A 17457-nucleotide genomic window follows, 5' to 3' on the forward strand; every position below is an offset into this window, starting at 1 on the left:
ATTGGGAAAAAGAATAGAAACTCGTGCTGATAACGTGTTGTAAAATTTATGAGCAAAAGAAGGCATCATTGGAACAAGAATACTAATGAAATATAATATAGTAATATAAATAAAATAAATAAATAACTAAAATTATAATAACCAAAATTGGAATAAAGAAAATTATAGAAAATAGGAAAATATGAAAATATCTTATTTAATTCTCACCAATATGTGTTATTTTTTAAGATCTACCAAATACCACTATTTATAGGCAGTTTGGCAAGTACGAAGCGAAATTACATGAGGATGTATAATTATGAGACACATGGATAACACATTGGGTAATGGGAGAACATCACTTGTTTCTTAAAAGCATGAACATGTAATATTTGTATATAATATTTATAATAAGATTGAATTTAAAAATAATCATCTCTACCTTCAAGTAATCACAAACTTGTTTNATATATTCTATGTCAGTTGAGCTAACTTAGGGGCTGTAAACGCATATATATATATGATGTAACATTAAAAAAAATATTGAAAGTGGAATCAAATGAAAATTAAGGGCATGTTTGGTAGGCAATTTGAAAACAAAATTTTCAAAAAAACAAAAGATTCAATAAAAATAGAGTTGTATTTTATGTTTTCAAGTTTGTGTTGATAGTAGATTCAAGAATTTAAACTTCAATCTAAAAAAATTCAAATGTGTTTGATAATATATTTATAGGTTATTTTCAAATATAAGAAAATGAACCAAAATATTTATAAATATAGTAAAATTTTACTGTCTATCTACAATAGACCATGATAGACAATACTATCTATGTCATATAGATACAGACACTATTCTATCGCGGTTTATCATAGATAGACTATGATATTTTTCCATTATTTGTAAATATTTTTTTAGTAGTTTTGTCATTTAAAATAATTTCTCTATGTTTATAAACCATAAAACTAATATATTACTAATTAATTTATGAACTTATTTTATGTTTTTTTTTTGTATGATTATTATTTTTTAATTTTTATAAAATATAACAAATATTTGAGAAAGATACGTTTTTGGTCTTTGAATTTTGAAGGATTTATGCATTTAATCCATAATGTTTCAAATTGACTATTTTAGTCATCGAGTTTGGGAAATTGACAAATATGGGCCCTTTCAGTTTTCATTTCTTAAATGGGCCTTCTTTTAAAAACTTATTTTGGGTCCCTTTGCTAATGAAGATGACGTCAGCGTAGCAGAAAAATTACTGTTATACCCTTACTTTCTAAAAATTTCATCAATATTCTTCAATATTTTCACCGACGTTTGGATTAAAAAAAATTAAATTGTTTCACCAAACATTTTTTTTTATTTACTTCTATCAAAACTGAAGAAAAGAAACGTTTGGGTTTTACATCAGGGATAATTTGATCTTTTTCTTATGGATCGAAAAGATAAATTTCAATGTTTTTCATTAATCTTGGGGTTCGAGAAAAACTATGTAAATGAGTTTCTTAAAAGTATGATAGTTGTGAAAAGGATAAATTTTAGAAGATTATTTCTGAAAATTTTTTGTTAACTCTCTCCCCTATTTTCAAGCTCAAATTCATGGATTTTTAGAATGTAGGAACATAATTTAAATTTGCAGTTTGATAAGAATCCAAAATTTATGAAAAATTGAAAATTCTAAGGAGGGTGTGATGAATGATTTTACAAAGAAGGAGCTAGCCATGACTTTCTAATCTTTTGCGGAACCCATGAAATTTTCTTTCTATCAAATCAAATATGAAGGTTTTCTAAATCACCCTCAATTGAATTATCTAGTAGTTTATAAATATATTATACACAAATTATTCACATGAGATTTCAATTAAATAATTTAAGACGTGTAATAACTTTGAATTTATATTGATTTCAGTGAGTATAATATCTAAAAAATGATCCTTTGATATTTTCTCTCTAACATTGATGGAAGTTTTTCTTGCAATTCTTCTTTGAGTCTTAGCTCCGAAATCTTCAAGTTTTTAAAAACCTAAGAGAAGCTATTGTCTTCTATGTCTTTAATCTTCAAGTTTTTAGGAGAGTTACACACTTGAAAACTTTAGAGTTATAGTCTGTTGATCCTTAAAAGTTTCAGAAGAGTCATATTCTTTAGATTTTTAGTGCTTTGAAGGTTCTTTAGAGCTTTTTCGTTCTCCAAAACTTTAAAACTATGAAGTTTTGAACTTAGGTTTTTCAGAATTTTGGTCTTTATAGTTTTAAAATTCTACCTTTAGGTCTTTCTATCTCCTCCAAATAAAGGATAACTCCTCTATTTATATGGTTTTTTGGGTCTTACATGGACTTAGACTTGGAGTTGGGCTAAAGTTAGGCTTGAGTTCCATCTTTTATTTGATCCAAATCTCTAAGCTCGAATTGGGTTGGACATAAAGATTCGAATAACTTTAATTATTTGGCCCGATCCAATTTATAATTTCAAGCCCAATCATGCCTCTAGTTGAATTAAAATTTATAGGTACAAATAATTCTTAATAAGTTTTGTTGTGTTGATATGACGAAATTCGATTTCATTCAACCCACATTTTGCATGGTATGAATTGCTACCAATCACATATATGAAGGGGATATATATATATATATATAATAGAATTTTGCACCAAAGTAAATTTTCTTTCATCAATTTTCTTTCCCCTTTCATTCTTTACTTTTTCATAATAAGATAAAGTGTATTCAATGAACTAATAAACAACTCTATAAAATTATGAAAAAACCAGAACAAAAGCAAAAGCAAAAGCAAAAGCAAAAGCAAAAGAAAAAGCAAAATCTCTATAAAAGTAACTCTGTCTTATGTTGATCGCTTACCGTTGCTCACTCTGTTTATAAGGATTAAAGTAAATAGGAATCTTTTCCCACACTAGACCACACCAGTTCCCCCACGTCCCGAAACAGAATCGTATAATCAACTAAAATATTCCATTTGGCATGGCACAGAATTCACACTAATATTTCTCATGCCCTGCACAAGATTGCTCATTGGGCATAATAATACCCAGTATATATATTCATTCAACATGTAAAAGTTGAAGAATATCATTTTTCTCCAACACTTGAGAATCCTCCTCAGAAAAGGAAAACAGAAAGAGAAAAGTTCAAATCTTAACAATGTAAGGTTCAAGCTTTTATTACACAATATAGAGCGCAACCCAAAATCATTTGAAAAGACAAGCATAGCAAGCAGCCAACCCAAGCACACACAACACAACAGAAGCAGTTGAACAAAAATCAGCAAACGAAGGGAGCATCGACATAATGATCACTGCAATAGAGACCAGGTCTCTGAGTGAAACCTTGGCTTTTCAGCTTTTTCCGAGCTGTCATAACAAGTTCCTGGTTGGTAATTTGTCCATCAGATTCGCTAAGTATGGTCTGAATTGCATTGCTGAGAGCCCCATATGCAGCATCAGCATTTCCTGAAGGCGTGGCATCAGCAGATGTTTGGTCAGTCTGGCATCCACTGATCAGGATCCCACCATCTGGAAGTGCACGCTTAGATGATCCAGCATAAGCCTCAGTTTTACTGCCCACTTCAGTATTCAAGGCCGGTTTCACATAGTCTTCATCCTTCTCATCCAGCTTTTGTTTCAGAAATTCTTGTGCTAAACTCCCAACCATTCCCAAGAACCCTCCTCCAGACTGTCCATTCTCACCACCTTGGAGTTTGTCCATGATCACCTTCATAAACTTCTTCACTTTGGGACTTGAATCTTCACCAAAAATATCGAAAAGGGTCGGCCTCAATTTCCCTACATTAATGTCATCTTTCCCAGTTTTTTGCTTCAGAATGTCTATAAGAGTGGACAGAGGTAACGATCTGCTTTTCACATTGACTCGCTCCCCATATGAAAGCTCCACCTCTCTCTCTTGTGATTCCTCCTCATGGCGATGGTGTTGGAATGCTGAAGGAACGTGAATCCCACGTGATTCTAAAGCACCTTCAACGGTTTGATGAAGAAAGTTCCTGAAACCGAAGTGGGACGAGCTTTTTCCTTCTTCTTGGCGCTTGGGGTTGGTACTCTCTCCTATTTGCTCCTCCGCATCGTCAATAAGACCACCGCTGTGGCAAGAATCCGATACAATTGTTAATCGGCAGCTCTCCGGAACCTGATCTACCAACTCCCTGAAATCATCATCTACGAAGCAATTCACCAATCAGATTCAAAATTCGCATCGCAGAATTGGGAAATTGGGATTTAATTAAGATGGATTCCTTCAATTTTAAGGAATTAAGAAACAATGAAATTAGGGGGAAAATATAGACAGACCAGTGATGAGGTTCATATCGGTGGGAACAATGCACTCGTCGTAGCCGGTGTCGTCATCCTCGCCGGTCTCGGCAGGGAGACGGGTGCCGTGACCACTGTAGTGAACAAAGAGAAAGTCGCCGGGATCGGCGGATCTGACGAGACGGGCAAGGGCGGAGCGGATATTCTTGCCGGTCGGTTGGGGATAGGAATCATCGGTATCAATCAGGATTTCGATGTCGTCCTCGGAGAATCCATAACGCTGGATCAGACACTGATGCATCCGTTTAACATCGTTGATGCATCCTCTGAGCTCTGCCTTAGTTCCTGGGTAATTACATCCGATTAGCACTGCTTTCTTTCCCATTCTCTTACAATTCGATTCCGAGACTTTTTCTTTTAGGATCGGATCGGATTAACGGATGTTTGATCTCCTTTTCCTTGAATCGCTGTTTAATTTCAGCGTGTTTGGCCACTCACTCCTCTGCCGCTTCTTCTTCAGTCATCGACTTCGCGCACACATGTCAGCATAACCGGCTTCACCCAATCCTTCATTCATCCTTATTTGTAAGGACCAACCGCCTTTTTAAGTTTTCAGGAAAATTAATTATAATAAATTAATAAGAAAACAAATAATACTGGGAAATTCTAATAAAAATTTGAATATTGTAAATAATAATAATAATAATAAATCTAAAATTGGGATGGAGAGATGTAAGCTATTGGTGAAACTATATTTTTAAAATCACAACTTAAAAATATTTTTATTATTCAAAATTAATTTTGATGATATGAAAATTATATTTAAAAATATAAAATTAAATATTAAAATGAAGATTAAAGACGCGTTTTTCAATGATTAGGATCACGACAGAAGTGATTTTAATAAATTCAAAATCACTCCCAATATGGACTAAAAGACATGTTTGGAAGTGATTATAAAATAGTTCAAATCATTTTTTAAAAATTTAAAAATCAATCTCAAACATGCACTAAATTAGTATTTGCCAACACAAAACTTGGATACTATGTACACTATGACATAATATTAGAATTTTAAATTTGTCATATTTTTATCGACATTTGGATTATAATCAAAATATCAATAAAATATCATTAATAATATATTATAATAATAGAAAATTAGAACTTGGGTGAAATACTTATTAAAATTGTTAGTTTAAACTAGGGGTGTTTATGGGTTAGGTTGAATTTGATGGAAAGACTTGACCCAACCCAATTGTTTGTGTGTAAATTTTTTCAACGCAAATAACCCCTATTAAAAAATAAACCCAACCCAACCATAAAAAGATTGGTTTGGTTCACATTAATCAAGTCATTTAATTAAAATTTTGTTCTAAAAAGAGGCAAAACGTAAATATGTAAAAATCTAATTTAATTATTTTCATATATTGAATTAAGATTAACAATTCAATTTTAAATTATATAGTAAAAATTTTCTTCTAAATTACAAAGAAACTATTTTATGAGTTATTGAAAAATAAATTATACAAAAAATATTAGAATCAAATAAAATTAAAATCAATATATGTAAAAATAATTATATTATAAGTAATAAAAATATATATATTAGAGTTAATAATAAATTCAGGTTAGGTCGAGTTGGTTTGTAAACTTATGAACCAACCCAATCTATATGAATTGATAACTCAATCCAAACCGCATGAATTGAGTTGGATTGATCGATTTTTTTGAATTATCGAATTTTTTGAACACCCCAACTTAAACATTTCTATAGATGATGGTTTATATTTAGAAGTTTGTAGAGATATTCATACAATATTTTGAAAAAACTAACACCTCAAGAGTCAACATTCCTAAAAATGAACATAATTAGAATATTGAACTCGGTCCGCGAATGTCGGCAGGCATAGCGAAGCCTCCCACAATCATTCATCCACCTTTGCAAGGACTTTTTCGTCTTTTAACATTCAGTATTAAAAGGATAAGAAAAATAAATAAAAGAGGATTTTGGAAAGTAGTAGTAGAGTGGTGGGGAAAAATCTAGTAGTAGCACTATAATGCATGCTACCTCAGTCATTATTTGACACATCTATTAATTATTTATTAATTTATTAATTATTTATTTCACCAATCCTACATAATTCTTAAAAGATATTTTTGTGGTAAACAGTGGACGAAGATCATATGAAAAACTCTAATACTATAAATTTTCTCAAATAGTGGTCTCATAATCTATAGTCCAATAGATGATAAGTTTTTAAGCAGACAGGTGGCTTAAAAGGAGTAAATAAGAAAAAGAAAATTACATCTTTATGCATTCCAACCTAATTATATAAAAAATAAAATAAAATAAATCAAAAGTTTTTTTAATAAGTGTTTACATGTGACAAACTATAATTAAATAATTGATATATACACAAAGATATGGATATAGTTTATATTGAGTTTTGGTAAAATATTAAAAGTGTAGCTATCTCACGTTAAAAAAGTTCCAAAAAATTATGTGCTCCAAGTAGAGTCTATACTTTTGGTTTCAAATCATTCGAGTTGGAAACACTTTGAGCTTTCGCTACTAACTCTAGTTAAATTCTCTTTTGTATTCTCTAGTTTGAGAGTGGAAAAATGGTGAGCAGTCAGAGATTTTGAGGGAGTGCTTTTGTAATTGAGATTGGGGATAAATAATTATTCTGTGTGATTATAACAATTTTTTACATAGTGGATTTCTCTTCCATGGGTCGTGGTTTTTCTCTAGTTTGGATTTTTCTACGTTAACTCTCGTGTTCCCAATTTTCTTACTTTCTTTTAATTTTTATGTTATATTTCTACTTATTCTTGTAGTACTGGTGGGAGGGTTTTCCCAACAAGTGTTGTCAGAATTTTAGGTTTGTAGTTTCTTAAATTTCTAAGTATACTTTGTGGTGTAGCATTGTCTGAACTTCCACATCAAAAAAAGAATCCTTGAAACAGCCTCTGGTATTATGAATTCTACTGTTCCTTTTGAAGCAGATATGTCAAGCTTTATGAGTCTAGTAAAGTTTGATGTGGAGAAATTTGATAGAAAAATCTACTTCAACTTATGGCAAGACAAGTCAAGAATATATTGATACAATCTGGGTTACACAAGACCTTGAAGGGAAGACCAATTAATGGTACTTCTTAAGAGTTAAGCAGTAATGGTGGTCCAACGACGGCTCCAGTAAAGATTCTAAAAAGTCCAACATGAGCAATAAAAATTGGGAGGAAATGGATTCTGAGAGCTGCAAGTGCAATCAAGCTAAATTTGCCCATGAAGGTTCTTACAAATGTGAATGAAATTTTAACAACCAAAGAACTTTGGGAGAAACATGAAACAATGTACAAGGCAAAGAGCATCACAAATTAGTTGTACTTGAAGGAGCTGTTTCACTACAAAAGGTGGAAGGTACAGAAATCTCTGATCATAGAGTATTCTCAATGGTGACATTTCTGAGTTAGAGGTGATCAGAAAGAAGATAGATGATGAAGATGTAGGTCAATAGTATATGGATTAAGGTTGGATGTCTTATCTAGATAACACTGTAGATACGACCCACTTTGTAATTGTTACAAATGTTGTAAGTGTTACAAATGATTTGATCCAAACCATTCATGTAAAATCATACAAGTTGGGGTGTCTTATACAATGAGTTTTGTATAAGTTGGTCTGCGATATATTTAATCTCTCCACATAACACTGTTGACTGAAAAAATTAATATTTCATAGGATAATCATGTAACTCGATCTCAATCCTGAGTGAGTTATGGACTCCTGACTATTAAAACAGTCTTTTGATTTGTATGGGTGAGAGTGGCCCGAGTTGTCGATTCAACAAGCCTACCATTTTTGGGACTTGTCCGAGTAGGGAGATAAGAACATAACTAAACAAAATGAAATTCACTATTTTCCACTGTTAGGGTAAGTAGAGGAGTAGTTCTAAGTGCTGATTTCGGATCTTGAAAAAAGGGTACTTGCCCTTTCACTTGCCCGAAAAGGGCTTGGTTTATGATAGGACCATAAATAGATTGTTCATTAGTGGGATCAGAGGTACTTAAGGAGTAAGAGATAATTATAGGGATAATATGGTAATTTGACCCAGTTGTAATTACACTGCTTGTGAAGGATGAACTTATTGTAATGGCTAAATCCATGGACATAGAAATATTCTACGATGCAAAGAGTACAATTATGGGTATTTATTTGAGTGACCCACAGTTAGTGAATGTTCATTGACATAATTAAAGAGTCTAATTAATTAATATCTAATCATTGGAGTTTCTCATTTGTAGGTCTATTAAGTTTCCCTACTAGCTCACAACGGGTAAACAAGTACCAATAGCTTTGGAAGAATTTGAATTGTTCAAGTTATTAAAGGGAATAACCTTAATTGTATGTGATACAATTAATATATAGATACATTATAATATAAAGTTAATTTTGAATGAGATTCAAAATTAAACTTTATAATAAAAGGAGATTTATTGTTTGAATATGATTCAAATAATTAATATGAGTCGGATTCATATTATAACTAGAGGTTAAAATTTAATATGAATGAGATTCATATTATGAGAGAGATAAATATTTGAATAAGATCCAAATATTTAATAAATTAAATATAAATAATTTATTTTTAAACTAATTAATTAATTTAATTATTAATCATTGATTAAAGTAAACTGTTTATTTTAATTAAGTGGAAAGTTAATTTTCACTAACTCCCAATTTCATTTTTTAAATAAAGAAATGGAGGGGAAGTTTTTCAAACATAGTTTTTGGTTATTGAAGAAAAAAACTCATTTTCCCATCTTCTCCTATCTTCTTTATTCTCCTTCTCTCGATGCTTTTTATAGAGAAATGAGTTTTCTTGAGAGCTCCATATTTCAAATCCTTTCTCTTTCAAAAGACGGTTCTCACAAACCGATTTTTGTCAAGAGAATAGTAAGGAAGATTGGATGACAATGTCCAGAGTTTGTTCAAGGAAGATGTGTTGCAGAGTTTTTCTTAAGACCGAAGAGAAGATTTAAAGAGTATCTTCAAAGATATAAATTTCTTCTTCCCTCTAATTTCGTGCTTAACTTATTACATATTGATGAAAGAATACTTTTCCCTCGACACATGAAGCCAATCTTGATGTACAAGAATGAAACTTTAGATTTTACTCAAGCTACTAGTAAATGTTTATAAGAGGAACAAAGACTAAAGAATGAATGGTGTACTTCAAAGGAAGATTCAATATTAATAGTTAGCAATTAGAAGAAGAAAGAGTTTGTATGGGAAAAATTTGAGAATGTGAATAACCTGAACACATGAAAAATGATTGTCCTAATAGAATAAGTTTGTCAAAATGATCTAATTTAGATGTTAACATCGTCTATATTGTCACGGATGATTGTAATTCATTCTTTTGAAGAAAGATGCTATTTATCCTCATGGTATGTTTGATTTACCATGATAGAGGATATGATGTTAACAGTTCCACAAGTTTCCACACAGACATTGACTTTGCGGTTAAATAAAGCATGTGGTTGAAGTTATGTCGATGACTAAAAAACTTTCGGGTGAGACAAATAAGTAGAAGTTGCACCATAAATTTCAACAAATTATGTGACCAAAAAGAAAAATCTTGAAAGGTAGTATTCCTAGTAGTCTACTCTTTTATGGTGGAATGACAATTCTCCGAGTTGAAAAATATGATTGTCAGTAAAAACAATAGTTGTATCAGAAATTTTGGATTCACTCTCGACGTTAATTGAGATAGCACTAAACTTTGGAATTTAGCTCTTGCCAAGGTCACATAGCTTGGTTGCAAAGCTTTTGCCAACAAATCCAAATAGGGATTTTCCCAAACTCTGGATGTTAACTTAGATACACCAAAGTTTTGCAACCCAGCTACGTGACCCAACAAAACCAATCTTGTGTGTCAACTTCTTTGTTTTTTTGTTTTGTTTTTTTCATTTTTTTCATTTTAATTTTTTTCTTTACTTTTTTATTTATTTTCACTACAATTATTGTTATCTGTTTGGAGACAGAGAGTATTTAGAAGAGATAATTGTGAAGTCTTGAAAACTGTGAACTATTAAAATTTATAGTTGTAAGGAGTTAGACAGTTGTTAGAAGTTGGCATGAAATTGAGGTTAGTTGTAAGAAGGCCTATAAATTTCTTGGATTAAATAAGAAATTCGGCCAAGAATGTTAGAAATTTTTTAAAAGAAAGGTTTAGTTTAATTGTATAATCCACCGCTAATATTTCATAAATATCCTAAGATTTAGAAAATTTTCATATCTATATTTAGGCTGCATTTTTAGACGTTTTTAACCTTCTCTCTCATGAATCAATTTAGTATAAATAATTTTGCATTAAACAATAAAAGTATCAAACAAAATGAAGGAAGAAGACCCTAAAAAACTTAGAAATTTTCCAAAGTAAATATGAAACTTACCACAAAAGAGTTAAATCCAGATCACTGGCTCTACCTTCCAAGTTTTCAAAAGAAAAAATTCATGTTAAACTACCCTAATTTACTCTCAAACTCTCTCTGTCTTCCATAATTATTTCTCTCTTTCTCAAAATTTCGGCCTTAATAATTCTTCTTACTTATTTAATACTTATTTTATTTAAACATATACATATATTTTAGAATCCAACAAAACTTACACATGTCCAATTCTAAAATTACCCAACATTTCAAACACGTGTCAAAATGACAATTATGCCCCTCCAGTTATAAATGCCTCTCTTTTGCCCTTATTTCCAAATCAATTTCTTCTCCTTTACTCACTTTTCTTTTAAATTAAAATATTAATTTACTTTCTACTCAAAGAAAATCAAGTAGGTTCTTAGAATAATTGTTCTTTGTTTTCCCTAATTGCAAAAGGAAATTGCTCTGTACACAACATCTAAAAGCAGTAGTGTTTTTTTGTTGGTTTGATAATTGATGGGGATATTGATCCACTCTTGAAGGTGAAATAATTCCTTCTTAATTATATTTGATCACTTTCACATATGACCAAACATATTTCTTCTCCTAAATCTTCTTAGTTGTAAACTCAATACCCACACAAATCAATTTCATATGTTGATATTTGTGAGAGTTGAAGTTCAAAGTTGTTAAAATTTCTCTTCCATCTTTGTTTTACTTGGCGAGTTTTGTAACCTTGCATGGTCGTTAGTTTTTGCTTTTTAGGCATTACCACATCCTAACGTGAAGGCTTATGTACTTTTATGTTTTTTTAGTTATGTTAGCTGTTGATAATTCTAACTTTTGCTAATGTAAGTTTTAAGTCTTTTAAGTCTTTTCTTTATTGGGATATTATTTAGGTAGTTGGGGGCATAGTAAGATGAGTTCCACTATTTTTTTTTTCCTTTTATTTAGAGATTTTGTTATTATCTTCATTCTTCTCGGTTTGTAGATATTTACATTAGGAGTATTAGTTGAAACTTTATTATTAATAGATTAAAAAGGATGTTTATATTTGATACTTTGATTTTTTTTTTTTGGGTAGGGTATTTATATATGTTGTTATGAATTGGAGGTAGGAGAATATTAGAAACACCTATGTTATCTGATGTGTACTAGTTTATTTATCATTAATTTAGATTTTGTTGTTAGGTTTAAGAACATTATTTGAGGAGCAATTGACAAGCACTGTTCTAAGAGATGTATGATTGTCCTTATATTTCTCATTTTAGGTGGATTTCGAGTTTGGTAGACTATGATGTTTCAGTTTTCTATATTTAACCATCAACAAGAGAGAACAATATTACTAGAAGAAAATATATCAGATTATTGAATTGCTTTTGTTATAAGTTCATACTTATGTATTAGAAATTCTAGCTTGATTATTGTTGGACTAACTTTGTCTTTCAGGCCCAAAAGAAAAAGAACTCTGATCCATGAAGGAAGTAAGGTAGAAAGAAAGGTTCTTCTGAGGCCACGAAGTTCAGCCAAGATGATTCCACGTGGTTGATTCTACTGTCTTGATCAGAAGAGAGTAAATGCACTCTGAGTAAAACCCTCTGGTAAGCAAATTCTCTTTCATTCTCTCTCTCTCAGCTCGTTTAAAAAATCCTCTCAATTCTCTTTATTGTTCTTCCCTAGTTTTCCAAGATTCGTTGATTATGAAGATAAAGCTCAAACATGCAATTTGATAAAGAGAAAGAGAAAGAAGAGAGCAATAAGAGCATGTACGTGGTTCGACAAGGTGATGCCTACATCCACGGAAAGGGAGCAAGTTTGTTTATCGAAGACTACAAAGATGAGTATTCTTTTTTTTACAGATCTTGTACAGAGTAAAAGATGTAAAAATTACAACTAATTTTTTAGATGTAAAATTACAACTAATTTTTTAATGTAACACACAAATATATATGATTACAAGTCTGTTATGAAGTCTGTTAAAAGAAAGAAAAAAATAGCCGTTGAAGTTGTTGAAATTATTTTTCTTCAAATCTCCACCTTAATCTCAAGTTGATAGTCTTCTTCCTTCTGGATTTGACCATTGTTTACCCTTTTTCAGGTAACATGAAGCTGATCTGTTCGAGACATTTTGAGAGCTTGACCTCGAGATAGGTTTTGTGAGCATGTCAACTGCGTTCTCCGAGGTATGTACTTTAAGAACTTCTATTTCTCCTTGTTCAATCCTGTCTCTAACAAAATGGTATTTTATATCTACATGTTTTGTTCGTGAATGGTATTGTGGGTTTTTGGAAAGATGGATAACACTTTGGTTATCACAATAGATATTAACTACTGTTTGTTTGATACTAAAGTCTTCCATCAAGCCCTTTAACCACAATGCCTCTTTTATAGCTTCTGAAAATGTCATGTATTCTGCTTCAGTAGTTGATAGGGTTGTAATTGATTGTAAATTTGCTTTCCAGCTTAGTAGATTAGGTCCATATAAGAAAAGATAAGTAGTTAATGATCTTTTTTTATCTTGATCCCCTGCAAAGTCTGAATTAACAAACCCATATAGCTCAAGTTTTGTCTCTTTAACACTTTAGTAGATTAGTTTAGACTATTTAGTCCAGAATAGATACCTAAGTATCAATTTAGTAGCTTCCCAATGTCTTTTTCTAGGGTTAAACATGTACCTAATAACTAGGCTTGCACAATAGGAAAGACCAAGCCTAGTTGAAATCATTAGATACATTAAGCTGCCTACTGGCCGACTATAGGGAATTACTTGTATCTGATTTAGGTGTTCTAAGTTAGTTTCCTTAGGTGAATTAGCTAAGAATAGCTTAAAATGATTAGCAATAGGTATAGTGACAGGTTTAGTATTAGACATATTAAATCTTCTAATGATCTTTTCACAGTAATTAGTTCGACTGATGATAAGGGTAGAGGAACCCTTGTCTTTATTGATCTCAATCCCTAGGATCTTCTTAGACTGACCCATATCCTTCATGTCAAATTCTTTCTTTAGGAGATCTTTGACATGATTTATATCTCCTTTAGAACTCCCAACTAGTTACATATCATCCACATATAGAAGTAAGTAAACTTTGTTCTTATAGGTGGTTGACTTTACACAAGTACAAATGTCATAGATGCTCTTTTGAAACCCAATACTCTCAATGTAGTCATTAAACCTTCTGTACCAGCATCTAGGGGACTGCTTAAGTCCATAGATAGACTTATTTAGGAGACAGTAGAGGTCTTCCTTCCCCTTTTCTTCGAACCTTTTAGGTTGAACTATGTATATAATCTCATTTAGGTAACCATGTAGGAAAATTGTCTTTACATCTAGTTGGTATAGTTCAAGGTTGTATTGAGCAACTAGAGATAAGAAAAGTTTGATTGAGGTTTGCTTTACTACTAGTGAAAAGATCTCAGAATAGTTAATGCCTTCTCTTTGAGTGAATCCCTTAGCCAACAATCTTTCCTTATACCTAGGCCTTTCATCTTTAGAAGTTCCCTCCTTTAGTTTATAGATCCATTTGGATGCTATTGGCTTGCATCCTTTAGGAAAAGGAGTTAGACTCCAAGTGTCGTTAACACTTAGTGATTGCATTTTTTCACACATAACTTCAATCCAATTCCTAGCATCAGGGCAGCTTACTACCTCTTCAAATGTAGCTGGTTCATGTAGTTTGTTTCAGTGTACCTGGCTGGAGGAACAATCACTATTCTTTGTCTATCCTTTGCTAATGAGTATTGACTCAAGTAAGGTTGAGCTTCAGTGTGTTCAAGAGGCTCACCTGAAGTTTCCTCTTCTTCTTCTTCTTAATCATTTGGAGGGTTCTGATTAGTGGTCATGTCTTTAGGTGCCTCCACCTCAATTCTAGTGGTAAGACTCTTTAGAACCTCAATTGCAGTCTTTTCTTTTTGCATAAACATTTCTTTTTCTCTAAAAGTGACATCCCTGCTGATCACAAACCTTTCTCAGAAGAATTCCACATTTTAAAGCCTTTTACATCTTCAATGAACCCTACAAACATACATTTCATAGCCCTAGACTTAAGTTTTACTTGATTTTGATGTATGTATCCAACACATCCAATACCCTTAGGTTGTCAAGATTAGGAGGATGTTTGGACCATTTTTCTTTAGGAGTTAAAAAGTTTAGGGATGTATGTGGGCATCTATTTAAGGTGTACACTGTATAGCTTGCAACTTCAGCCCAATACTTTTCACTGAGAATGGTATCTGAGAGTAAACATCTAACCCTTTCCATAATAGTCTTATTAAGTCTTTCTGCTACCCCATTCTGTTGGGGTGTATATCTGACTGTCCTATGCCTAGTTATGCTTGATTCTTTACAAAATTTATTGAATTCTTCACTACAAAATTCTAGCCTATTATCTGTTCTTAGGTATTTAATTTCTATAGAGGTTTGCTTCTCAATCATAAGTTTCCATTCTTTAAAATTTTCAAACACTTGGACTTTTGATTTAAGAAAGTAAACCCAATTTTTTCTAAAGAAGTCATCAATAAAAGAGAGTAAATACCTTGAGCCACTTAGGTTAGGTGTAGGAGCTCGTCCCCATAGATCTAAGTGGATGTAGTCAAGAATGGCTTTTGCTGAATGCTTGCTTTGGTAAAACTATGTCTGGTTGCTTTTCCTAAAACACAATGCTCACAAAAAATTAGTTTGTCTGAAATTCCTTGTTTAGACAATACTTCCAAGCCCTTAGCACTAATATGAGACAGTCTTTTGTGCCAAACATCAGCTTCTGTCATTTCATCAGTAGTAGCAACATATGCCCCTGTCATCATCTCAATAATTGTCATTGACTTTCTCCCCAACAAGGACCACTTTTGAGTCTTTTAGAACTTCAAGAGTTCCACCCTTGCCCCTGTACTCATACCCAATTGCATCAATCATTCTCAAGGAGATTAAATTCCTTTTGAGGAGAGGAACGTGTCTCACATTTCTGAGTAGTTTAACAATATCATCCTTGAGTTCATAGAGATAGAGCCAATGCCTTCAATTTTACAGCCTTGGTTGTTCCCCATGTAAACCATTTCTCCATCAATTTCTTTGTAGGTGTTAAGACAGGGTCTTATAGGTGTCATGTGGTAGGTGCATTCTGAATCCAAGACCCAATCATATTTTCTAAGGGGGTTAACATGATTGGCCTTGTCAAGTGTTGAGGCTAGTACATCAAAGTAGATGTAGAAGCCTTCTACAATAGAGGCTTCAGGTTGTTTGCCTTTGGACTCTTTTTCTTTCTCCTGATTCTTTCTTTTGAGAATGAAGCAGTCTTTGATCAAATGCACCTTCTTTTTACAATATTTGCATTTAACTTTCTGTTTTGGCTTGTTTTCTTTTGAATGGTGTTGTTTTCTGTCCTTTAACTGATTTGGTTTGAAATTTCCCTTCACAAACAACCCTTCACCACTTGGTTGTTCCTTTTTAACTCTTTGCAGCTCAAGCTCTCTTGTTCTTAGGGCATAAATTATTGCATCATTGTTTATAGTGTCCCTTCCATATTTCAATACATTTTAATCTCCCTATAAGATTCAGGTAAGGAGTTAAGTAGCACATAGGCCTCATTCTCATCTCCAATTTTCTCTCCTAGATTTTTAAATTCAGCAACAATAGTTTTGAATTCATCTAGGTTGTCTGAAAGTGTTCTTGATGAATCTATTTTAAAAGTAAAGAATCTCTCCCTAAGGTACATCTTATTGGAAGGATCTTTAGTAGCATACAAGTCTTCCAATTTTGTCCAGATCCTATAGGTTGTCTCTTGATCAAGGACTTGCCTTCAAACATTGTTAATTAGGTTTAAGACTAATGTACCATAAGCAACCAGCTCCCAGTCTTCCTTTTCTTGAGCTGTCATAGTGTTTGGGAGAGTGGATGGATCAAGAAGGGCCTTGTGAGCCTTTCGCTGACTAAGGATGGCTTTAATTTTGGCCTTCCAAAGGCCAAAATCTCCTTTTCCATCAAATTTCTCGACTTCAAATCTTGCTACTTCCATTTTAGAGTGAATCTTGATTCTTGATTCTTCAAGAATTGAAATCTTTGAATGTGTTTGCTCTGATACCAATTTTGTTAGGCTGAGTTTGTCTTTCAGGCTCAAAAGAAAAAGAAATCTGATCCACGAAGGAGGTTAGGTAGAAAGAAAAGTTCTCCTAGGGCCACGAAGTTTAGCCAAGATGACTCCACGTGGTTGATTCCACTGTCTTGAACTTGAGAGTAAATGCACTCTAAGCAAAACCCTCTGGTAAGTAAATTCTCTTTCACTCTCTCTTTTTCAGCTCCTTTCAGAAATCCTCTCAATTCTCTCTATTGTTCTTCACTGGTTTTGCAAGATTCGTTGATTATGAAGATGAAGCTCAAACATGCAATTTGATAAAGAGAAAGAGGAAGAAGAGAGCAACAAGAGCATGTATGTGGTTTGGCAAGGTGATGCCTACATCCACGAGAAGGGAGCAAGTTCGTTTATTGAAGACTACAAAGATGAGTATATTTTTTTTTTTTTTTGTACAGATCTTGTACAAAAACTTGGAGTAAAACATGTAAAAATTATAACTAATTTTTTAATGTAACACACACATATATATGATTACAAGTCTATTATGAAGTTTGTTAAAGAAAGAAACAAATAGTCGTTGAAGCTGTTGAGATTATTTTTCTTCAATTATTGATTCCATTAATGCACATCTTTAGCAATCTGTCCTCAAGAATGAACAAAGGGGAATTACCTAGGGAAGACCATGTAGGTG

At 32.3% G+C, this 17457-nt stretch overlaps 1 protein-coding gene across 1 annotated transcript; it reads right to left on the minus strand.

Moving 5' to 3' along the window:
- Positions 1-2928: 2928 nt before the first annotated feature.
- Positions 2929-4844, minus strand: LOC120088556 (metacaspase-4-like). Its single transcript, XM_039045950.1, has 2 exons — positions 4297-4844; positions 2929-4164 (listed from the first exon to the last, which is right to left on the minus strand). Exons 1-2 carry the CDS (start codon positions 4640-4642, stop codon positions 3257-3259), a joined length of 1254 nt encoding a protein of 417 aa, XP_038901878.1. The 5' UTR covers positions 4643-4844; the 3' UTR covers positions 2929-3256.
- Between the last annotated feature and the right edge of the window lie 12613 nt (positions 4845-17457).

The sequence above is a fragment of the Benincasa hispida genome, chromosome 10, assembly GCF_009727055.1.
Source record: "Benincasa hispida cultivar B227 chromosome 10, ASM972705v1, whole genome shotgun sequence".
Classification (NCBI taxonomy): Eukaryota; Viridiplantae; Streptophyta; class Magnoliopsida; order Cucurbitales; family Cucurbitaceae; genus Benincasa; species Benincasa hispida.

Coding starts and splice junctions, on each gene's coding strand:
- LOC120088556 (XM_039045950.1), bottom strand. CDS start 4,642: ATGGGAAAGAAAGCAGTGCTAATCGGATGTAATTACCCAGGAACTAAG. Junction 4,165..4,296: donor CGATATGAACCTCATCACTG/GTCTGTCTATAT, acceptor ATTGCTTCGTAG/ATGATGATTTCAGGGAGTTG.